The sequence below is a fragment of the Hyperolius riggenbachi genome, chromosome 1 (assembly GCF_040937935.1).
Source record: "Hyperolius riggenbachi isolate aHypRig1 chromosome 1, aHypRig1.pri, whole genome shotgun sequence".
NCBI lineage: Eukaryota > Metazoa > Chordata > Amphibia > Anura > Hyperoliidae > Hyperolius > Hyperolius riggenbachi.
Genome location: NC_090646.1, coordinates 313,778,164 through 313,804,432, shown reverse-complemented (window position 1 = coordinate 313,804,432; position 26,269 = coordinate 313,778,164). Strand labels below are relative to the sequence as shown.

The 26,269-nt window shown below is 42.2% G+C and overlaps 1 protein-coding gene across 2 annotated transcripts in view; it reads right to left on the bottom strand.

The window, feature by feature from the left end:
* The window catches only part of LOC137509395 (scaffold attachment factor B1-like), a 256,890-nt gene that overhangs the window by 46,416 nt on the left and 184,205 nt on the right, over positions 1-26,269 (bottom strand). Inside the window, exons 3-4 of one of the 2 annotated variants that reach the window (XR_011020490.1) lie at positions 15,962-16,043; positions 13,832-13,890 (exon numbers count right to left, since the gene is read on the bottom strand). Coding sequence is in view for 1 of the 2 variants with exons in the window: in XM_068233830.1 (XP_068089931.1) it covers positions 13,855-13,890 (36 nt within the window). In the remaining variant the exon portion in view is untranslated. The remainder of the gene's footprint in view (positions 1-13,831; positions 13,891-15,961; positions 16,044-26,269) is intronic. The other variant, XM_068233830.1, reaches the window with a different exon arrangement.

The window sequence follows — 26,269 nt, the reverse complement described above, 5'->3', positions numbered from 1 at the left end:
ATATAGAGATATATATATATATATATAGATATATATATATATATATATATAGAGATATTATATATATATATAGAGATATATATATATATATATATATAGAGATATATATATATATATATAGAGATATATATATATATATATAGAGATATATATATATATATATAGAGATATATATATATATATATATATATATATATATATATATATATATATATATATAGAGATATATATATATATATAGAGATATATATATATATAGAGATATATATATATATAGAGATATATATATATATAGAGATATATATATATAGATATATATATATATAGAGATATATATATATAGAGATATATATATATAGAGATATATATATATATATAGAGATATATATATAGAGATATATATATATATATATATATATATATATAGAGATATATATATATATAGAGATATATATATATATATATATAGAGATATATATATATAGAGATATATATATAGAGATATATATATAGATATATATATATATAGAGAGATATATATATATATATAGAGATATATATATATATATATATATAGATATATATATATATATATAGAGATATATATATATATATATATATATATAGAGAGATATATATATATATATATATATAGAGATATATATATATATATATATATAGAGATATATATATATATATATATATAGAGATATATATATATATAGATATATAGAGATATATATATATATAGAGATATATATATATATAGAGATATATATATATATAGAGATATATATATATATAGAGATATATATATATAGAGATATATATATATAGAGATATATATATATATAGAGATATATATATATATATATATATATATATATATATATATATATATATATATATATAGATATATAGATATAGATATAGATATATAGATATATAGAGATAGAGATATAGATATAGAGATATAGATATAGATATATATATATAGATATATATATATATATAGATATATATATATATATATATATATATATATATATATATATATAGATATATATAGATATATATAGATATATATAGATATATATATATATAGATATATATATATAGATATATATATAGATATATATATATATATATATATATATATATATACATACACATACACACACATATACCGAAAGGAGACAGACAAGACTGGCTTTCTTTTAGCCAGCAGCTATCACCCTAGACCATTAGTGAACGGGCTTCCAAAGAGCCAATATATTAGAGCAAGGAGGATCACCTCCAGTGAGGAGTTGTACCAGAAGCAGGCGCAGCTCCTCTCTGAGGATTTTGTGAGAAGAGGCTATAGTAGGAAGAGATGTGAGGAGCTGGCGTCTGAGATAGCAGAAATTGATAGGGAGACACTCAGAGAATATAAGACCGTTAGAACGAGATCAAATAGATGTGGTTTGTTTTATCACCACTTACTGTAGAGAATCCGCATTATTGAGAGGCGTGATGTTTACGTTTTGGCCGGTGAATGAGATGGATCCCCAACTTGCTCCCATCTGTAAAGCTCCACCAAGATTTGTGTATAGGAAAGCAAAGTCCTTAAAGAGACTCTGTAACAAAAATGTTCATCCTTATTTCTTCTATCCTATAAGTTCCTATACCTTTTCTAATGTGCTCTGTCTTACTGCAGCCTTTCCTGGTTGCACAGTGGCTGTATTATCTCTGTTATATGATCTAATCTTCTCTCCTCTGTCAGCTCTGTCGGGCTGAGGCAGTCAGGCTGGAATGTGCTGTTCTGCTTGTGATTGGATAGAAGGTATACACACCCTCTCCAGGCCCCTTGCACACTCTGTATGACTCACACACTGAGCTATTTCTTTTGTTTGTAAACACTGGATAAAAATGGCAATTAAAAGCCAGGATTGCAGCAGGGAGAGGCAGAAAAAAGCACAGAGGGGACCAGGAGAACATAATAAGAGAATCTGTACTCTAAAATTCTTACAAAAATAGCATACCATTCTATTCAAGAGACCATCTGGTAAGGGCAGATATTGGTAAGACGGGGGGGGGGCGTCCAGAGATTTCTGGGACTAACCAAAACAGGGACATTCCCAGGCTTACATTGTCAACACTGTAACAACATTATTAAGGGCCCAGAGGTACATCATCCCCGTACAGGATTATCTATTGCCCTAAAAGATTTTGCCACATGTGATACTAAGGGGTAGTCTATTTCATCAAGTGCCCATGTGGCCTGGAATACGTAGGTCAATCCACAAGGTTAATTAAAACCAGGCTCAATGAGCATAAAAGCAACATTCAGGTTCTTAAAAAAGCCAGAGAAGGTGAACTAGACATAAATAAAGTGTCCCCCTTAGCACGACATTTTATGGAGTTGAGACACAGTGTGAGCCAATTGAGGTGGCAGATATTGGAGGTTGTACCTTTCCAGGAGGGCAAGCCCCACAGGAATATTCTACTCAGGCGTGAAGCCTATTGGATGGAGCGATTGGGGACTCAATCACCTGGCGGCCTTAATAAAGACTTCAGTCTCAGATGTTTCCTTTAACAGGTGTACCAGCTCTTTACCCTGGAAAGGGTTTATTAATTCCTAAGCATGTGCCCGCCCCCCAATATCCTGGGTGTGGTGTGTAGTCTATGTCTATATATGTTGTAACGTTGCACCAGAAGTTTGAGCACTTGATAAAGGGCTAACGCCCAAAACGTTGTGCTGTTTTTATGCTGTGTATATGTCTGCAAGAATTAAATGAAAAGACAAGTTGGATACTACATCCATAGTGGGGTCGAGTCCTAGATGGGAATCTGGCAACTTGGGATTTTGTGATTAGAGGTGTGATGGACCACTCATCCCACTGAGACTCCCCGAAATCTACATTGTTTAACCCCGAGGCCGGTGGACCAGTATTCTGCGGTATGGAACTCTGGATTTTCCCATACACAGACAGTTGTGAAGGGTATGAATAATTTTGGACTAGACACTTTTTGCTCAAAAGTAAATAAAAGCTGAGTAATGTATTTTTTCACAATAATGCCTCTTGTACGATGATCTTATCTTTTGGGAGACACCTATGTCATTTCCTGTTAAAAATTACTTGCTGGTTGTCCACACACAATAGGTCAAAAACCTGTACGGTTCTTGCCTTTTTCATGATTGCTAACTCAGTGAAGGACTAGCCTTTAAAGCGTTGCTATCATAAATCCGGCACAGCGGGGTCTGAACCCTCTACAACAGTAATTATAGACTGATGAATCAGAATCTTGAAATTAATCAGAGCACTCAGTATATGATTTTATATAAAAATAATGTATTTGCTTATCATACAGTATATTTACAAAATATGAACAGTTCCAAGTAGTGTTTCCTTCTAACAGTACTCCATCTCATCATGGCCTTTATAGCCAAGCAATCATCAATCTTCTAAGCACATTCAAAAAAGCATATAATAGTTGTGTTATGTAGAATAGGATCAAAAGTAGTCTCATCTGTATTAATAGCTGTGTATCTAGAAGCTGTGTAAAACTTGTACACATCCTCTTAAAGAAATAGCATAAAAAATAGCTTCTAACAGAACTTCTTGCTAACATCTTAACCTCTTGCCGACCACGTCACGCGGCGGCAGCCCCAGGACCGCATAACGCCGATTGGTGTAAAGTCATGGGGCTCTGTTTTGCTGGAGATCGCGCGCAGGCTGCGCGCGCATCTCCTGCATGGGGGGCGGAGATCCGCCCCTCCTTCAGGCTATTGCCGCTCGGGAGACTGTTAGACGGCGTCTATTTACATGTACAGCGCTGCGATCAGCAGCATCGCTGTACTGGAGACAGCCATGTCACACGGCTATCCCCCTGGGGGACAAGAGAGCGATCGGCTCTCATAGGCAGAAGCCTATGACAGCCGATCGCCATAATTGGCTGGCTGTGGGGAGGGAGGGTAGCTATTTAAAGAAACAGGGTTTTTAAAAAAAAACAAAACAGTAAGAATAATATTTATTAAAAAAAAAAAAAATTAACATGGGGGAGCGATCAGATGCCACCAACAGAGAGCTCTGTTGGTGGGGAGAAAAGGGGGGGTGGAATCACTTGTGTGCTGTGTTGTGCGGCCCTGCAGCTTAGCCTTAAAGCTGTAGTGGCCTATTTTACAAAAATGGCCTGGTCACTAGGGGTGTTTAGCACTGTGGTCCTCAAGAGGTTAACAGAAGTGAATGCTTAAAAATTAATAAAGTAAATCACCAGAATATTAAGCATATTACCCCTTCTCTGACATCTCTTCAGCATCTAGAACCACGTGTGGGAAGGTAGCTTCTGGCTTGTAGCTGAGTAGGTGTCTTTCAGGAGAGATTCGGTCTGAATGTCTCTGAAACCTCTCAAAACCACCTATTTTTATACACATGGATTCAATATGGCTGCCTAATTTGAAATTTCCCTACATTTCTGGTTCTGATTGGCTGAGACCTCCTTGTGTTACTCGCTATCTTGTTTTGAATACTGTAAATAGCTGACATTTAAAAATACCCATAACAATTCTTGTTTACAAATTCCTTAATTATCTTAAATGTGGAAACTGACTTAGTACACATACGGACATTTGCTTATCAGGTCATTTCTGACGCAGTTAATTAAAAATGGACGTCACCAGCCATCTTGCCTGCTGGTTGACTTATTTTCCCCAGACATTGGGACTTTTAAACATTAAACAAACAATGTCATTCATGATGCATTTCTGACAATGTGTCCTTCTGCTAATTAGTTTGGAATGTGTCTGTACTTTTCCAAAAATAAAACTGGTCATTTTGAACCAGTAACACAGACCTGTAAGAGTCTTCAGCAATTTAATGCTTATTGAAGCATACAGAACTTCCCCCGATATACTTATTTAAATATAAAACTTAAAATATATAATTCTTCTTGAAACAATCATGTAAAATATAATTGCATATTGTTTAAAATCATTTTCTATTATGAACAAATAAATGTAATAATTTCCACTGGCAGATGTCACCATTTAACCATTTTGCAGGAATGGATCTATTGCAGGAACAGATCTTTTGCAGATACTGATCTGTTGCATGTGTACAGCATCTTTGTGTGCAGCATCTTGCAAAGATTTTTATCTGATGGAGTTCAGCTCCATAGAATAGACTGTGTAGAGTGTAATAACTGAGCAAATATACATAGTTGCATAGTTATTTGGGTTAAAATAAAGACCTAAGTCCATCAAGTTCAACATATGATTGATGCAGTAATGTGACTTTTAAACTTGTTTCTTTCAGTCTTCACATACTGCACTGTAACCTTGACATTTGAAAGATGTTTGTAATATAAATAAAAAATGTTTTAGCTTCTGTAACTAAAATATAATTATGAGTTTCCACACCTGGAATATGCTGCGATGTCCCAAAGCAATGTTTTAAAGTACTCTAACTTTACAGTTTACAATGAAATGATGCATAGAACATTTAGGCTGGTTTCACAGTGGGACGTTAAAGTCCCACGTTACGGGGGCGTGGCCGGAGACGCATGGAGTGAGGACGTGTGTTGGAGGAGCTCCCGCTCAGACATAAGCATTATCCGACAAAAAGCACTTATACAACCACATAACTACTCCAAACTATACCCCGAGCTGGTGGTCTCTCTTGGAAGTGGCTGAAACCCGCAGCATGACCAAAAGACAATCGGAGGCTGTGGCAAAACTACAGAAGTTTCGCATGGACGCGCAGGAACAAAATGGCGCTGAAACACAGGAGGAAGAGGTACAGACTCCCACTCTAGCCCAGATCATGGAGGCCATCACTAGCTGTCAGGGCAGCCTAACCCTCATAACCTCAAAGATAGAGGAGGTCAAAACCGATGTCTCCCTACTCCGGCAGGATATGCAAAACCTCCGCTCCAGGGTCACTGCGACTGAGACACACATTAGCACACTAGAGGACGACACTAAGCCCTTGCAGCCGGCCATCGCCACCGTTAAAGCGGACATTAAAACCATAAAGGAGCGCCAAGATGACCTTGAAAACCGCAATCGGCGGTCAAACATCCGTATTGTGGGCCTCCCGGAAAAGGGGGAGGGCAAACGCCCGGTGGAATTCATCGAAGGCCTTCTCTCAGACATATTTGGGCGCGAAACCTTCACCATTTTCGTGGTGGAACGTGCGCACCGCATCTCAGCCAAAACACCCCCTCCGGGGGCCTCACCCCGCACCTTTATTCTAAAATTCCTCAACTATCGGGACCGTGACGCTCTGCTGCAAGCCGCCCGGGCCAAAGGCGATATCGCCTTCCAAGGTACACGCCTCTCCTTCTACCCGGATTACTCGCTTGAGATCCAGAAACAGAGGGCCCATTTCATAGGGGTTAAGAAACGTCTTCGTGACGCAGCAGTTGAATACGCCATGATCTACCCTGCGAAACTGCGAATCACCTCTAACGGTCGTACCCAGTTCTTCAACACCCCTGCAGAGGCCTCTAAATGGCTGGATGAAAACCCCTCTTCCTCCAGCAGACGCAACTCCCCAAGCCGCGATGACTCCTGATGTGTTGCGCTTTCCGTAACCACACGGATACACCACGTTACAGGTACTGTACTCTCTGACCCCTAAATACAGGTGCGAGCTTGTAGCACTGCACTAGCCCTACGTAGGCTACCCCCCTACCTGCAAACTAAAGTTCTGATATACAGCAAGTACTCTATTGTGCCATGTCCCTTTCCCACAATCCACAGTATTATACACTTATGCGAGACAAATCGCTGCAATCTTTTTCCGTCCCCGATCCAAACCTACTGGCACAAACCTTTTTTTTTTCCTTTTTTTTTTCTTTTTTCTTTTCCTCCGTGTACAAGAACTTTCCCTGTTATCCTACAACAGCCTGTGGAATAGACACTGCAAGCTACTATCCCACTCAGTCTATCCAACTCAGCAAGCATGGATCAATCGTATTCAATTTGCTCCTATGGAACATTAACTGTAATGTGCCTTCTCCGTGCGCAGGCCTTTAAGGTTACACCCAGCCACATGGCCTACAAAATCTCTCTACTGCTCCAGGTTTAAGCAGGCCATATACTCTGTACATGTATACCTGCTTTGATTAACACTTCTTCCTTCCACAGGGGATGATCGCTGACACTGGCACTTGGTACCCCGACCTGGCGGTGTGCTCCTGGGACAGCTGGGCATGCTCTATAGATTTGCAACCCTGCCACTAACAGGCCGCATGCATATACATTATTATCCACCTGATAGTACCCTGTACTCTAGGCCTCAAAATAACCAATTAACACCTATATGGGTTTGAGCGTGTCTAGCTGCCCGGGGGCACACTGGGATCGGACGCCGCCCTGGAGACTCACTCAGCTCCTTTTTAGTGCTTTTCCTGCACTCACACACAATATGTCTGAGCGTACAACTAAATCTTTAAGCTCCCCTCACGTATAAAAGCTATATCAGCAACATCTGCTGGTAATAGATACCCGTTATATCTCTGGTTACCCCGTACGGATGTAAACTGCACTTTCGTGTAAACATCTGTTCACTACAACAATGTTGGTTTTGTTAAGGGTTAAAGTTCTGCACAGTTCTGCAGCAGAACCGGGTGGGTTGGGATTTGGGTGTTATTTAGTTCAAATTTAAGGCTTTATTAATGTAAATGTAATGCAACGCTCGTTGCATGTGTTGCTGGTGGTGACGACTTGGATGAAAGAACCCCTGTATAAATTATACTCTATCCGCATACATGGCGGCTGAACTTAAATTTCTCTGCTGGAACGTTAGAGGCTTAAATGACAAAGTGAAACGTTCCACAGCACTAAACTTTTTAAAGGGGTACAAACCTGACATAGTCGCACTAACAGAGACACACCTGACGGGAACTAAACTGTTGGCTCTCCGTAGAAACTGGATAGGTTGGATGTACCACGCCCCCTACTCACAATATTCACGTGGAGTCTCTCTATTAGTGAACAAAGCTGTACAATTCAACCCCCTCCTAGTCATTGAAGACACTATGGGAAGATATATATTTACCCACTGTGAAATCGCAGGCCACCCTCTCCTAATACTTGCATACTATATACCGCCCCCATACTCCTCTGCTCCACTGAAAGAGGGTATCAACTTTATGATGCGCTTTCCCAACACCCAGGCAGTCTGGCTAGGTGACTTCAACAATGTATGCAATCCATCTCTCGACAGACACCCCCCACAGTCCAACAAACCCACCACCTTCTCAAACCTGATGTCAGATCTCCAACTGATTGACGCGTGGAGGCATGTATACCCAGCCACACAGACATTCACGTGTGCCTCCAGTACACACAATACACTGTCTCGTATAGACTACATTTTTATATCCCCCTCTCTTCTCACCTGGATAGATGACATTACACTCCTCCCTAGGCTCCTCTCTGATCACTCCCCATTATTATTAACAATGCACTGGGGTCTTGGGCCCCCCTTCAAATTCTGGAAGTTTAACCCTTTTTGGTTGGAGCTCATGAAATCCAATGACACGCTCCCTGGGTGTATTGAGGAGTTTTTCTTCAATCACAGAGAGGAGGAGAATAGGATACTGGTCTGGGATGCCTTCAAGGCCTACTTCCGTGGAGCCCTGATACAAGCAGTAGCCGAACACAAAGGGGACACTAAATTGAGGGAGAAAACTCTTGCAGATAGGATTAAAATAGCCGAGACAAACTATCTAAATAGCCAAACTACAGATTCAGAACAGACCTGGAAGAAAACGCAAAATGAGTACAGTGAGTTTCAGGATGAAATCACCCTCAGCAGACTATTTAACAAACAACTTCACTATGAGCAGGGTGAGAGAGCGGGCACCTTATTAGCTCACCTAGCAAAACCATATACCACCCCCCCAGCCATAACGAAAATATTAAACCCACAAGGGCAGGTAGTTACGAAACCCCAAGAAATTAATGCCACATTCCACTCTTATTATTCCAATCTATACACTAGTAAAACAGAGGCCTCACAAACAGATTCAGAAATTTACCTCTCTGAACTATCTCTCCCCCGCCTGTCAGACATTCAACGCCTACAACTAGAACTGCCCATCTCACTTGAAGAAATAGACTGTGCCATTGCAAGTTTCCCAAACAAAAAGGCCCCCGGCTTAGATGGCCTACCCACTGAAATATACAAAAAATATACGGATGAGCTGGCACCCTCCTTACTGGAGGTCTTCCAGCAGGCATTCGAAACGCAAGAACTCCCGCAATCAATGCGCGAGGCTCTTATAATCATGCTCCCCAAACCTGGCAAGGACCCCCTCCTATGCGACTCTTATCGCCCAATCTCTCTGCTTACCACCGACGTCAAAATACTAGCCAAAATTTTAGCAACAAGGCTAAACTCAGTTATTTTATCACTGGTACATGATGACCAAACAGGCTTCATGCCAGGCAAAAACACTGCCATAAACATCAGACGGTTATTCTCTAACATACAATGTAAACACACGAACGCGGGTCAAAGAGTTCTTGCCTCCTTGGACATGGCTAAGGCCTTTGACTCCGTGGAGTGGTCTTTTCTGTCGGCGGTCCTTGCCAGGTTTGGCTTTGGGGATAACTTTTGTAAATGGGTCAAAATACTATATACCAACCCCACCGCTCGCGTATGCACTAACTCATGGATCTCAGAAGCATTTCCGCTTGAACGCGGAACGAGGCACGGGTGCCCACTGTCCCCTCTGCTATACGCATTAGTGGCAGAGCCCCTAGCCCACAGAATACGGATGCATCCAAATATAATAGGATTTAGAACCCAACACACAGAGGAAAAAATCAGCATGTATGCTGATGACACAATTTTGTACCTAGCGGACAGTGGCCCCTCTCTCTCCCAGGCCCTGAATATTATAGATGAATCCAGCTATTATTCCGGACTATGTGTCAACAAGTCCAAATCCGTAATACTCAAACTAGACTATCAGGATAACTCCTCTCCTCTATCCCCCACTCCTTTACAAACGGTACAAACATTTAAGTACCTAGGAGTACAGATCAATAAAGACCCACAGCACTACCTGACAAACGAAATATACGGATTAATCCCACTTGTGCAGGCTAGATGTAAATCCTGGTCCAGACTCCCCCTCTCTGTGATTGGACGCACGAACTTGATTAAGATGGTCTTGCTCCCAAAAATTCTATATATGCTGCACCACTCACCCATCTACATACCTCAAAGATTCTTTAAAAGACTTAGGGCGATCATACTTGCTTTCATTTGGAATAATGGCAGACCCAAAGTGCGCTGCTCTTTATTACAGAACCCAAATGACCTGGGCGGCATATCTCTCCCATCGTTCCATAAATATTACATAGCATCTCAATTGCAGCATATTGCAGCGTGGTTTGTAGTTCCACACTCAATTAACGCAGAGACACTAAACTACGATCTAGACCCTCGCAAGGAAAGCCTGGTACTAGATACCCTCTCCTCCCACATACCCAGTGAAAAACGGAGTAACACTATTCTGAGCCAAGCTATTGGAATTTGGAAATGTGTACGTAGAGAGTATAAGCTAGAGGGTCACGACCACTACACCCCGCTGTGGAATAACCCTTCTCTACCGGAATTCTACACTATACCTGACCCCAAATTTTGGAGGGACGGTGGAATTATATTCCTAGGTCAAATCTTAACTAATGGTCGATTGACCACCTTTCAATCATTGGTAAACAAGTTCAACATTTCCCACAGGCAACACTTCAGGTACACACAGGTGCAGCATGCCTTCGCGCGTCAATTTCCTCATCTCCCCATTACAACTTACACTCTTCCCCTAATGGACATCATCTCCAAAGGACCCTGCCCTCACCTTATAGGAACTATTTACAAAGAACTAATTAATAATAACGCCCTAGAACGCACAACCCCCTCTAGGCAAAAATGGGAGGCAATTGGCGTTGAAATAGCAGACGACGACTGGGACGACGCACTAATGGCAATAAAAAGATCCTCACCCTGTCTGAGAGACCGTATCACTCAAATTTATATATTACACCAATCCTTACTCCAGGTAGGATGCTTAAATACTCAAATTTATATATTACACCAATACCTTACTCCAGGTAGGATGCTTAAGTTTAACTCCTCCCTTTCCAATGCTTGCCCTAAATGCCAATTTGTCTCTCCATCATTTATGCATCTAATATGGCAATGTCCACGACTAGTGGCCTATTGGTCCCAGGTCACCAAATTCCTGCATGACAAGATGGGTTGCCCCGTCCCGTTAGATCCCTTACTTTGTCTACTGGGAGTCATACAAGATGAGGGTCTAGACTCTTCCTTAAAGACCCTCATGTCTGAAACGTTATTCATGGCCAGACAGGAGGTGGCGCGCAGATGGCTTGCGCCCTCGCTCCCTCTGGTTGCCAACTGGATAAACAGCTCCCTACCTTATAAAAAACTCATCTACACCCACAGGGGCAAAGCCCCAAAATTCCAACTCATATGGGACAAATGGAAGAATTAATCATACAAATTACTCCACCTCCATAAGCAATGTACAAAGATGTGGATATGTTTAAACTCATAATGTATGTCACTGACAAAACAACAAATAAGCCATAATAACTCCCTACAGCCTAGCCATTATAAGCATGTGCACCTTATATGTCTATATAGTCGTTCACCTAGGCCACACGGCATGCATCCACCTGTATTAACATTCACCGTGTTTTAAGCTAAAACCTTAAATATGTCTCTACGCTATGTGGCAATTTTGTGCGCTTCTTGATTACATGTAACTGGTAACTCATATGCATCCTTATATGTATGTTATACATTTGCTCAAACAACTTACTGTAATACTTGTATTATTCTTGCAAACATTAAATAAAGCCTTGTTTTGTTTAAAAAAAAAAGTCCCACGTTACAGCAGCCAGTAACGCAGCCTAACTCACAGCACTGTAAAATCAATGTGCTGTTCACAGTGCACACGTTGCGTTACATAGTAACGCAGCACTTTTAAACAAAGTGCTGCATGCTGTACATTATACTGGGTTAAGCCACGTTAGACTGTTTGCACATGCTCAGTAATGTTGGAGGAGGAGGTCTCCCCTCCTCCTGGCCAGCCACATGGCTAATTAATATTCACTGCACTGTGGTGACTCGTGGTGGGACTGTAGTGTTTGTCGGGATCATGAACAAAACGTTCATTTGATCCGGATCTTCACCATGAAAGATTCGGTTCACAGTGGATGTCTGTGTGGAAGAAACAGGAACATACAGAATGTACAGTGCAGGGAAAGTCCTGTCCTGCTAGTCATTTCACCCAATCTGCTTCCCTAGTAAAATGATTCAAATGATTTGGTTCAAAGATCCGGATCTTTTCAATGATTCGATTCAAATGATCCGAATCCGTCAAAGGATCCGGACTTCCTATCACTAACTTGGAGCGGCTGCTTTGAGAGCTGCATAACGCAGCTCAATCTGACATCCAACTTCAACACCACCATGCGTTGCGTTAGGGGCACGTTATGCGACCATAACGTCCCCTAAAACGCAACGTCTTGGTGGGAAAGTAGCCTAAAGCTTAAAACATACACATGACAGCTTTTCCTGCATAAATACACCGCTAGAATTCTGACAAATACAATTTCGATTGTTTGCAGGGATGCTCAAATCCGACCCGGGAGACATCCGGATAGTTGCTATCCGGATATCTCCCAGGAAAGCTGTGCGGGGGGGGGGGGGGGGGGGGGGGGGCGGTCAATCTTACCACAATGATGTCTTCTTCTGGTCCTCTACGCGTCGCCTCCCGCCATGCGTTCCAAGCGCCGCATTCGCCGGCCACGTAACCAGAAACACTTCCTCCTTCCGGGTTGAAGGAGGAAGGGTTTGTGTCACGTGACTGGCGAATGCGGCGCTTGAAACGCATGGTGGGAGGCAACACGTAGAGGACCAGAGGAAGACGTCATTGTGGTAAGATTGACGACCCTCCCACACAGCTTTCCTGGGAGATATCCGGATGTCTCCCGGGTCGGATTTGAGCATGCCTGAGTATGTACAATCGATACAATCTTCTATAGAGATCAGGTGGCTGCCATCAATTTACATTAGTGAGCGAATACACAAATCTAACTCTAGCTAATCCATTAGGGAAAAGGGTTGTTTCAACAACCTTTCTAGAGATTGCAAAATATAACAATATCAATAAAAACCAGTTATGGCAAGATTCTCTCAGAAAAGCAGGACTCTTTGCAGAGATATTCAGAAAAGGCACTTTGACAATTTTTATTCGTTTATTTTATTATAAAATAATGCAAAAAAAATATGAGTGCAGAAAATGTTAATGGTAATAAGAGTGAAACCGATAGCTGGATACACTCTGAGCAGTCTTGTAGAATTACAAAGTCCAAACAGAAGTTAGAAAGTTCTGCAGCTAATAGTCCAAGGGTGAAAACTTAAATTCTTTATGGTATATGGATTGACAATGGAAGAAGTCTCGACAGTCTATGTCCACATATTTAACCCTCTTTTTGCTAGGGGTCGATCTTGTAAGGAGAGATGATCCCCAGAGAAATTTGGCATTTGCTCAGATAATGCCATAACTATGTGATGTTCGGCAAATGATATAATAACCAACATTTTATACTCTGTCAATGTGCTGAAGCCGTGAGTACCAAATGTGCCTGTTTTAAGTGCTAGTTTTCATCAGGAAAAAAAAAACCTGTTGAGAAACTGCCTAAGCATAACAGCATGATTCCACCCTTTACACTTACCTTACCAAAAACTCAGCAGAATTCGACTAGAATGCCTATAAGGAACCTACATTCATAATTTACTACCTGGCTATCTCCAGAATCATCTTCTAAGCCAATATCTTCAGCTTCTTCTTGTTTTCGAACTGTTAAAAAAAAAAGGAAAGAAAAATAAAATAAGCTGTATATTACATGGTTTTAAGTTTAAAAGTTGCATATATAAAGTGCACTAGCTATTACAGTAGAACAGACCTTCCTCATTTCAGAGCTTTTAGGTCCCTGAAAAGGGGGCAGGTGGATATAGCACCAACCTTGAATACATTGCAAATATCAGTAAAGTAGTGGTTATTGGACTCCAGCATTCAGCTAGCAAAAATAATGCCTGCCATATCGGAAGGCTGAACATTTTGTAGCTATTAAAGATCAGCAGTACACTAATATTTTGCAGAAAATCATGACCTATTTAACAACCTGACCTGTTAGGTAGCAGATTCAATAAAAGTTGACAAATGTAAAGCTATGCACCTACTTAAAGGGAAGGTCCACGCAAAATAAAAAAAAAAGTTTCACTTACCTGGGGCTACTACCAGCCCCATGCAGCCATCCTGTGCCCTCGTAGTCACTCACTGCTGCTCTAGTCCCTTGCTGGCAGCTAGTTTAGTTTTTGCCGACCTCGGAGGTCGGGGGCCGCATTGCGTACATTTTTACGCATTCCCGCTAATGCAGGAACATTAATACATACATTTTTACGAGTTAATGGTGGCATGCGTACATTTTTACACATGGCACCACTAACGCGTAAAAATGTATGTGTTAATGTTCCTGCATTGGCGGGAATGCGTAAAAATGTACGCAATGCGGCCCCCTGACCTCCGAGGTCGGCAAAAACTAAACTAGCTGCCAGCGGGGGGACTAGAGCAGCAGTGAGTGACTACGAGGGCACAGGATGGCTGCATGGGGCTGGTAGAAGCCCCAGGTAAGTGAAACTCATTTTTTTATTTTGCGTGGACCTTCCCTTTAAGAACAAAAGCCCTGCAACATATCCTTTAGATTGTAAGCTCGCAAGGGCAGGGCTCTCTCTTACTTTTGTATTTTGGAATTCATTATTCATCATGCTACTTTTGTCACTGTCAGAAATTCAGGAATGTGATCAGCACCCACGGTTTCCAAGTGAAGACAAACGTACTGGAGTGCTAAGACTATCCGCCCTTGAGTACCTCTTGGACGGTAACGGAATCCACAGAGAGTTGGTCAGCACCTCCAGAAATTCAGCTCTTTTCAGATTAAAACATAGCTTTTTATTCAAAAAAGTTTAAAATCCATAAGGACAGATGAACATCATATGGGGCTGAGTTCCAGCGACAGCCCGCTGTTTCAGACCTCTCAGCCTTTCTTCAGGCTGGACAGTCCCACAATGAATCACAATCAACACACAACATCCTTTATACCCCTCTCCTAACCCACAGACCAATCAAAGAGGGCCATGTCATGGAGGACCTGATAGAAAACTGTCAAAGATTCAAATGGACCAATGGGGTCATGGAGTACTGATCTCCTGTGCAAACCTTTGTATGCACCATAGAGATCCCTCCACCCTAAAATAGTGCCATAGTGTCATGCTCTTTTTGACGCTCAAAAAGCACCTGACTACATCGGCGCTGAGCTCGTCTAATCATCGCTACACCAGCACCCTAATAGAGCCAAAATGTCCCCACCGCTCCTAAAATATAAAGACATCGTATAAAACTTACACTCCAGTGATCCCCGCTCATCCGTTAGTCCCCAGAGGTGTGTCAAAGCCGTGCAAGGCCAATCACAGAGCGAGCATCGAGCTGCACCAGCTTCTAATAGGAAAACGTCATCTGTGGGCGGGGTCCAGCAAGCCAGAAGCCGGACGGAATAAAACCACAGTACTTCCGCGTTCCAAGAACAAGGTGGAAGTAACGTCCACATCCTGATCTCCGCTCTGCGCTCCACGAGCAGAGCGGAAGAATCAGGCATAAAACTTACCGCCGACCAATGGTGGGCCCAGCCCAAGTTGACGGCATATGGAGGCGGACAAGGGAAAGGCCCTGACGAATCAGGGAGCCAGAAACAGCCCTCAGTCCCCGCCCCTCCAGCAAAACAATAACAACGCTGCATGTGCTACTCTACTCTCTAGTAACATAGCCATGGCACGTAAATAAATATATAAAAATGTTACACAAGGCCTCATACCCCCACGGACTCCGGATAAAGCAGGGAGAACCGGGCATAACTTCTCAACAGCTTCTGGTCCACCACGACAAGACCACCTGGTCTGTGGGAAAAAAAGAAGACAGTATTAACACATATACATAAAAACAAAAAAGAGCATAACAAAAACAGAAACTAAGGCATTTAAGCTACTTTCATATTAATTATAATTATATAGACCAAATCTACCCACATACCCTAGACCACATGGGCATTTTAGTAGGTAGACCACATATGTGGAGTAACATGTATAGTAGTCCTTAATAGGATACCTCTTTCCAGTGGATGGGTGAGTAAATTCCGTACACTTGAAGATATTATTGCACATGTGACAATTTAAGCATGGAAAGGTCCCACGGACCTTAGTTGTTTGTATCTGAGGAGTATTAGTTCCCACATGCACAACTCTATTACGTATAGTAGGTGCCCTCCTATATGACATCAAAGGTGGCTCGATGAATTCAGATATATTAGGGTATGCCTCTCGAATAATATTCCAGTGTTTCTTAATGACCTTAGAGACTTGATTACTTGCCGTTGAGAAAGTGGTGACACAAGGAATCCGTTGTACCGTACTCCTCCTCTTTTCTTTTGTCCTATTTTTCTTCCTAATAGAAGACATTGGATACCCCCTTTCCAAGAATTTCCGTTCCATTTCTCCCAATCTCACTTGGCAAGTTCCAGGATCTGTAACAATTCGTTTAACCCTCTTATATTGACCCTCCGGTATATTTTCAACAATATGTCTTGGGTGAAAACTAGAGTATTCAAGAACAGCATTCCTATCCGTTTTTTTAACAAATAGATCAGTACTTAAAGTCCCATCTCTAATAGTAACTAGCGTATCCAAATAGGACACCTCTTCTTCACTGGAATGTGCTGTTAACTTTATTGAAGGACAACTCCTCCCCAAATCCTGGATGAAGGTATCTAGGTCCAAACGCGGCCCCGTCCAAACGCAAAAAATGTCGTCGATATACCGCCACCAACAGCGGGCGTGTTTTAATCTGAAAAGAGCTGAATTTCTGGAGGTGCTGACCAACTCTCTGTGACTTTTGTCACTGTCATTACCAATTCTGTATGTTGCATAGATTGTGTATTTTGTCACCAATTGTGTATTTTGTATATTGTGTTTTCTATCTGTCTGTATTATATACCGTATTTTTCGGACGCACTTTTTCTCCCCCAAAATTGGGGAGAAAAAGTCCCTGCGTCATAGTCCAAATGTGTCCCCTAACGTCACATGCAGAAAGCGCAGCGGAACAAATTACCTATCAGCGTGCTCCATGTCCCCTTAATGTCGTCATGCTGGCGGCGGTGAGGCAGAAGAGCGGCGATCCGCGTGGCTGCAGCCGCTGTCATTAGTGTCTCCATGCTGGCGGCGGTGAGGCAGAAGAGCGGCGATCCGCATGGCTGCAGTCGCTGTCATTAGTGTCCCCATGCTGGCGGCAGTGAGGCAGAAGAGCGGCGATCCACGTGGCTGGAGCGGCTGTAATGAGTACCGATGCCTTTGTACTTCCTTTTTTACCGGCGCCCCCTCATGACCATGTGCGTCACACATCATGAGGGGGCGCCGGTAAACAAGGAAGTACAAAGGCATCGGTACTCATTACAGCTGCTGCAGCCACGTGGATCGTCGCTCTTCTGCCTCACCACCGCCAGCATGGGGACACTAATGACAGCGGCTGCAGCCACGCGGATCGCCGCTCTTCTGCCTCACCGCCGCCAGCATGGGGACACTAATGACAGCCGATGACTCAATCCTTAATCCAGCCACGTGGATCGCCGCTCTTCTGCCTCACCGCCGCCAGCATGGGGACATTAATGACAGCCGCTGCAGCCAGATGGATCGCTGTTCTTCTCCAACCGCCACCAGTACAGGGAGTTCAGAAGCCCCTGGTATGCTGATCATGCTGCTTGAAAAGGACAGAGTGCCTGGATGGACACCTGGATAGGTGAGATCATCCACTTTGCAGCTGTTCTGTTTAGTTAGTGTAGCTGATGGGGGAGGCAGGGGATAGTTTAATGTAGTGTAGTGTTACTAGTAAGGCAGCAGGGGTGGTGTAGTGTAGTGTAGTGTAGTAACTGCTGGTGACTTCAAGGAAAAGTGTAATGTAGTGTAGTGCAAGGTTACTGGTGGGGCAACAGGGGTAGGTTAGAGTAGTGTAGTAACTGGTGGGGTCATCAGGGATAAGTGTTACGTAGTATAGCGCAATGTTACTCATGGGGCATCAGGAGTTAGTGTAGGGTATCTAGTCTGGCTGGTGGGGGCAGCAGGGGTTAGTGTAGCTGGGCATGGAAGCTTACACAGGGAAAGCTTGGGGGAAAAAAGTCTACAAGACACCCCTGCACTATAGATGCACCAGGTTTAGTATATATATTTTTTTCCTGGTTTTTGTCCTCTAAACCTAGGTGCGTCTCATAGTCCGGAGCGTCTTCTAGTCCCAAAAATACGGTACTCCATGTTTGTTCTTTACTTTGTACAGTGCCACATAATATGCTGGTGCTTTATAAATCATAATTATTATTATTATTAATATGCAATAAAGAGAATGCAGATGGGGAAAAATTATGAAAAGAAGCTGGGAAGCTGCTAAACAAATGGAAGCAATAGTCCTAATTGCCAAAAAAACTGGTTCAAAATCATAAAATCCTAGGACAAATCTAAAAGGAGAAAAAAAAATGTGTATGGAAAGTATACACTGCATTCCAAATTAATATGCAAATTGCATTTAAGTGTATTGAGTAAATATTGTTTTTTAATTAAACTCATGGATGGTTGTGTGTCTCAGGGATTTTCCCATTAATTTGACTATAACTTTATCACTGCTTATCATACCTACATGATCTATAGCTTGTTTTTTTTTCCAATCACAAATTAGGGCTCGTTCACATCATGTGAGTTGCAGTGAGTTTTGAATCATGCATTTTACAAGTGAACATGAGAGTCCATAGACAGGGCAGCACAGTGGCATAGTGGTTAGCACTCTCGCCTTGCAACGTTGGGTCCCCCGTTCGAATCCCAGCCAGGTCAAAGTCTGCAAGAAGTTTGTATGTTCTCCCCCATGTCTGTGTGGGTTTCCTCCAGGCATTCTAGTTTCCTCCCACATCCCAAATACATACAGATAAGTTAATTGGCTTCCCCCTAAAAATTGGTCCTAGAATACAATACATACACTACCCGATACATACATACACATATGACTATGATAGGGCCTAGAGTGTGAGCTCCTCCAAGGGACAGTTAGCGACAAGGCAATATACTCTGTACAGCACTGCGGAAGATGTTGACGCTATATGAATACTAAATATTAAAGTTACAGAATTCAAAATAGAATGCATAAATTACTACCGCAATCCCACATCCCAATCCCAAAAACACACATGTAAGTTAATTGCCTTCCCTCTAATTTGACACTAGACTGATAAAAACACTACACAATACATACAGAGACATAAGACTATTGTAGGGATGTGCAGCCAATTCAAACTGCTCATAGTTTCCAGCGGCAGCATGAAAGGGAACGCGTAACAATGCGGCAGGGGGAGGAAGAGTGGCAGAGGCACAGGAGATGTTACGTGAGCTGAACGTCCGGGTAGGTAGCATCTCACGTGACGTGTTTCGTCCTGACTCGTGACTTCTTCAGACGTGACGTAAGCAGGGCGATGGACTCTTATTTGTGAAACTCCGCCCACATACAAGGCTGAACCACTACAAAGTGTAAAAGAGCTTATATGAAAAGTTTTGTCTTGCTGCCATCTACTGGTCATTCATAATAGCTAAATATAAGAGGAATAAATAGCTCCTGAAGGTCTTCACAAAAACGATGTTATGTTCATATCACGATTGAGACCCCGTGCATATAGACTACCACATTCATAAATCCACAGACTCTTTTCTTAATAGCTGCTTATCCTAGTCACCAAGACGGGGACTGACTCTCAATTTGTAAATTCCTATAAATCTCAGGCCAGAAACGTCCGCATTATTAAACGTTTTAAAATGCAAAGCAAGGGGATTCAATTTCTTTACATCAATAGTGGTACTTTTAATGTTGCGAATATGTTCCCCAATACATACATTTAGAGGTCTATATGTTTTTCCACTATAAATTAAGTCACATGGACATCAATTTGATAAACCACTCTAGAAGTGTTACATGCAATACATTCGACATGAACAAAACAAAAAAAACAAAAAAAAAGTATTACATGCAATGCATTCGACGATCAAAAAACGATTTAGATCGATCATGATTAAATAATTGGTTACCTTTTTGCACAAAGCTACACATGTCATAATCAAGGTATTTATGCATAACCTTATTCATTTTGGCTATAACTGGATTCCTTTTATAATAGATACACAAAAGTTTGCTTTCTTAAAACAGAAAGAATTTGCGATAATTCAGGTTGGAGTGAGCTTGAGATGTTGTCATTACTTCTGAAGAATTTGTTTAATTTGATTAACATGAGCATTAAAAGTGGTCACAATACGCAAAATATTGCTGGAACTTGAATTTTTAAGGGCAGGTATCCCATGTGGGGGAGATCTCCTCCCAATAAGATCTGTCCTATCCCTTGGCCAAAGCTCTTTTGCGGCGATAATCCAATTCAGTTACCCCCTTGCCTGTAACCTGGTATCGGTTGAAAAGGGCGCCCGAGCTGCCTGTATAAAAAGGGCGCCGCCATAGACATGTTATTTCTGGAAATATGGGCTACAAGGTGTAGAAAAGGGCGCCCGAGTTTTGATATAGGCTACAAGCAGGCTCCCCTTTGTAACCCATATTTTTTCGGCTACAACGTTTTCGGCTACAGTAGGGCGTCCCTTTGTAGCCCATATTTTTTCGGCTACAAGCTTTTCGGCTACAGTAGGGCGCCCCTTTGTAGCCCATATTATTGCAATTTTTGTAGCTAATGTTTTTATATGGGCTACAAGTGCTGGAAGCCGAATTATTTCATTCCCCCACTATCCATGGCGGCCTGGAGGGGGAATAGTAATTTACACATCCCGGAGTTTTTTTGTAGCCGAAGTTTTTATATGGGCTACACCAGGCGCCTTTTTTGTAGCCAAAGTTTTTATATGGGCTACACCAGGCAACCTTTTTGTAGCCGAAGTTTATATGGGCTACACCAGGCGCCTGTTTTGTAGCCGAAGTTGGTATATATGGGCTCCACCAGGCGCCCTTTTTTTACCGGCACCCTTTTCATATACACCCTCAAACCTGGCCCTCAAATTCTCAGGCCTCTTGATATAAAATGTGTTTAAAAATGTACTAAAAATTAGATATAACAACCACATAAATTAATACATAAATTACTAATACTATGCATGCTAAGAGGATGGGCCATTTGCAGCATAGGTTGATCTAATTGGCATGCTATTAAAATGAACATGTCTCTAGTAACAAAAATAAACTGCACACACTTGTGTGGGAGGGGTGTCATATCTCTTTAAAGCGGTTTAAAACTCGGACATAATATTCAATAAAAACATGTTTTCCTACTTTCTATATGCCATACGGTTATCATATTTGCATTTGTGCATAAGTATTATTATTCATTTATAAGTTATAGCTTCCCAAAAGTACAGTTTTGACTTTCCATTTTACTAATAACTGCTTTTATTCATTCATTCATTCATTCAGGCAGACGTGCCTTGACTCGGTCTCTGGGAGCTTCTCCAGAGTTAGAGAATGTGTCACATTCCTTACTTGATACATTTAAGTAAACACAAGTTAACATTGTTTAACATTCCGATGCAGCAGGCTGTGCAGTAACTGAAGCTTCTAAAGCCTGTGTTTAACCCTTTGAATGATGTTCTAGTAAAAAAAATAATGCTGGTTGTATATAATATGCTGAGAATAATCTATTAGCGCAAAGAAATTCTGGGTTATATTCCACTTTAAAGCCCAATCTACACGATACGATTCTTTGTACGATACAATTACGATTCTATTTACGATCCGATTAAATCCGACATGTCCGAACGGGATTCGATTTGATGCAATTCGATTTGCCATTGTTTTGCAATACTCGTTAGACTTACCGGTAGACGGTATTTCTACGAGGCCTCCAGGATGGCCCCTAGTTGAGAGTACCCTGGCCCCTCCCTGCAAATGAAACACAGGCTTAGCATTAGATTAATTGAAGTGATATAAAGGTCAGGTGCTCCCCCCCATCGTCCGTTTTAACAGAGCACACCAAGTGATTCGACCCGAAAATACCACTCCGTGTAAGATTAGTTTAGAGAAAAAGGAAAAAAACACCACGTGAGATAGGGAGGGAAGTATCCCTCCATCCTGGAGGCCTCGTAGAAATACAGTCTACCGGTAACTCTGAGTATTTTATCCCTACGTCCTCCAGGATGGCCCCTAGTTGAGAGACCCCAGAGAAGTCTTACCTCGTATCTAGGGTGGGATAACAGACTGTAAGACCTTCCTCCCAAATGTCATATCTTGACTTGAGAGAACGTCTATTCTGTAATGTTTGACGAAAGTTGTTGGAGTAGACCAGGTCGCTGTTTTACAAATCCGATCTACCGACGCTCCAGGCCCTCTCCGCCCATGAGGTGGACACTGCTCTAGTAGAGTGAGCTGCCAGTTGAGTGGGGACTGGTTGGTTTGCCATGACATAAGCTTGGTATATAGATTGCCTAATCCAACGAGAAACTGTATTTTTGGTTGCTGCGTGCCCTTTCCTTTGGCCCGCAAATGCAACCAACAAATTATTATCTTTCCTCCATTCTTTTGTCCTATTAAGGTAGATAAGAATCGCTCTCCTTACATCCAGTAAATGCAAAGCCCTCTCTGTCATTTTTGGCGTTATTACAAAAGGATGGAATGATTATGTCTTGCTTTCTGTGAAAGTTTGAATTTACTTCAGGTACATACGTCGGGTCTGGCCTAGATATGATTTTGTCCTCTAAAATAGCCATGTAAGGATCCTTTATAGAAATAGCTTGCAGGTCACTAACCCTCCTTGCTGAAGTGATCGCTATGAGAAAAGCTATCTTAAGAGTCATAAAACTGTCAGAAGATTCTTGTAAGGGTTCAAAGGGTGCCTTTATTAGTTGTTGTAGTACCAAGGAGAGGTCCCAAGGGGGAAACGTTTGTATTTTTACCGGCTTGTTTTTAGATATCGCCTTGACAAAGGCTATTACATGGCGATTCTTATACAATACAATACAATAACATTTCTATAGCGCTTTTCTCCCATAGGACTCAAAGCGCTTAGGCTCTCTCAGATTCAGTAATTAGTAGGATGAAGTATTCACACAACAAAACTTATATTTCTGCAAATGCCAGACTGAACAGGTGGGTTTTCATTCTGGATTTAAACACGTCCAAGGATGGGGCTGTCCTGATCTGTTGAGGTAAGGAGTTCCAAAACGTAGGGGCAGCATGACAGAAGGCTCTGGGACCAAAAGTTTCCAAGTGGACTCTGGGTATGACTAGATTATTAGAACCTGTGGATCTGAGAATGCGGGGATTGCTACGCAGCTGTAACATATCTTTCATGTATCCAGGGCCTAGATTATTCAGGGATTTAAATGTCAGTAGGCCGATCTTGAATAGGACCCTCCATTCTATAGGTAGCCAGTGAAGGGAATGCAGGACTGGCGTTATGTGGCAGTGACGGGGTTGGTTGGTTGGTTAGCAGTCTGACAGCAGTATTCTGTATCAGCTGTAGGCGGTACAAGACCTTTTTTGGAAGGCCAGTGTAGAGAGCATTGCAGTAGTCCAGTCGGGATGTGATGAAGGCGTGGACTAAGGTTGGCAGATCTTCTGGGGGTATGAGGTGCTTGATTTTTGCAATGTTCTTCAGGTAAAAATAGGATGATTTCACCACAGCAGAGATTTGAGTTCTGAAGTTTAAATCCCCATCAATTAGAACTCCCAGGCTACGCACATGATCAGAGCTGCGTAGATCCGTGCCTCCTATTCCCAGTGGTGAAGACTGCAAGTTAAGTTGTTTTGTTATCATGCTCTGCCCTCCAATCAGAAGGACTTCAGTTTTGTCTGCATTTAGTTTCAGCCAGTTGTCATTCATCCATTGCTGTAGTTCACGTAAGCAGGCGTTTATAGTTAGAGTTGGGTCTGTCACACCAGGCTTGAAGGAAAGATATAGTTGGGTGTCGTCTGCATAGCAGTGGTATGTCAGGCCATGTTTTTGGATTAGTTTTCCCAACGGTAGCATGTAAATCGTGAAAAGCAGGGGAGAGAGGATTGAGCCCTGGGGCACCCCATACTTAAGTGTTACAGGGGTGGACAGGAAGAGCCCCATAGACACTTTGTGGGTTCTGCCACTCAAGAAGGATTGGAACCACTGAAGTACTATGCCATCAATGCCGCAGTATTCCTGTAGCCTGTTTATCAAGACATGTCATGGTCAACTGTGTCAAAGGCTGCAGAAAGGTCTAGCAGTATGAGGATCGAGCACTCTCATCTGTCTCTTGCCATGAGCAGGTGGTTGCATATTTGGATGAGGGCAGTTTCAGTGCTGTGGTGTTTCCTGAAGCCAGACTGGAATGGGTCATAACTGTTATTTTGTAGGATTCTGGCTTCTAGCTGGAGGTATACAGCTTTTTCAATTAGCTTGCCCAGAAAGGGGAGGTTAGAGACAGGTCTGTAGCTGGTCATTGCATCTGGGTCCAGGGAGGGTTTTTTGAGGAGAGGCCTGATGATTGCTTCCTTCAGTAAAGCAGGAAATATCCCTGATTGTAAGGAACAGTTAACAATTTTGAGGAATAACGGTACGAACAGGTCGGGGCAGTTCAACATGAACTGTGTTGGGCCAGGATCCAGGTCACAGGTAGTTAGGCGGACGTGAAGGAGGATGTTTGATGTGACTTCTTCATCAATTTCTTTGAAGTTTGACCAAGGTGTTACGTTGTCTCTGCTAATGGTCTTCGGCGCTATATTAGGCTCAGATGCTGCAAGTTGGATGGCGGACCTTATAGCGGAGACTTTGTCTGTGAAGAAATGGGCAAATTGGTCACAGAGGTCCTTTGAAGACTCGATATTAAGTTTTTGACATGCTGGGTTGCAGAGTTTTTCCACTGTGCGGAACAGTTGGGCTGGTTTGTTAACTGCATTTGCAATCTCTTGTGATAGAAAGGATGATTTTTTTCCCGTGATTACCTTTTGGTAGCTCTTCAAGTGGAAGATTAAGGCATGTTTGTCTTCTGGGGACTGAGATTTGCGCCACAGCCTCTCAAGTTTTCGGCCTTGTCTTTTCAGCTCTTTTATAGCGTTATCAAACCACTGTGCATGATGGTGTGGAGTAAGATATTTGGTGCGCAGAGGAGCAATGGTCTCAAAGGTGGAGGACACACATTTGTTGTATTTAAACACCAGAGTATCAGGGTCCAAGCTGGAGTCAGTCAATTCATCAAAGCTAAGGTTATCTCGGATATGTTGAGGTGTTAGCCCTTTTAAGCGGCGATATTTTATTTGATTCTTGACCTGGTGTTTGACGGCTGGTATTGAGATGGAGAAGTGGATAGTGTGATGGTCTGACCAGGCAACAGGATTAATTTCCACATTGGCTATTAACAGCCCAGTATGGAATATAAGGTCCAGAGTGTGACCTTTCCTGTGAGTAGCAGAGCTGATTGATTGGAGGAAGCCCAGTTCATGTAAGGCACGAGGTAGCTCTTTTCCAAATTGTGAAGAGGAGTCGTCCACCCATGTATTGAAATCTCCAAGAACAATCCATCTGGGGTATTCCAGTGTTAGGTTGCATAGGAGGTCTACAAGTTCCTCAAGGAAGTCTGAGTATTTTTCTGGTGGGCAGTAGATCAGCAATATGTTAATGTTTTCCTCAGCTGAAAGTTGCACCCCCAAGCATTCAAACGAGTTGGTAGGACCTACAGTAAGTGGTCTGATTTTCAAAGCTGATCTAAAGCAAAGTGCAACCCCTCCTCCCCTGCGTTCTTTCCTGTTGCAGTATATCACGGAATAGTTTTTTGGCACAGCTGCCTCCAGGGTGGGGCCAACAGGTTCAGAAAGCCAGGTTTCAGTCAGGCAGGCCAGATCAGAAGACTATTAGATCATGTATGATTGCTGTTTTGTTGTTTATTGATCTGACGTTGCAGAGGACAGCCTTGATGGGGCTACCCTGGGAGCTGAGGTCTGAGATTGAGGACTCCAGGAGGGAACAGTCTCCAGATGTGTGGCTGTCATCTCTGCTGGATTGTGCTGGAGCTATTAGGGTTGTTGGCTGGGTGTACTCTGTAGATTTTGTCACAGAGTTATTTTGGTTCTGCAGTGAATAACGTCTTTTCCC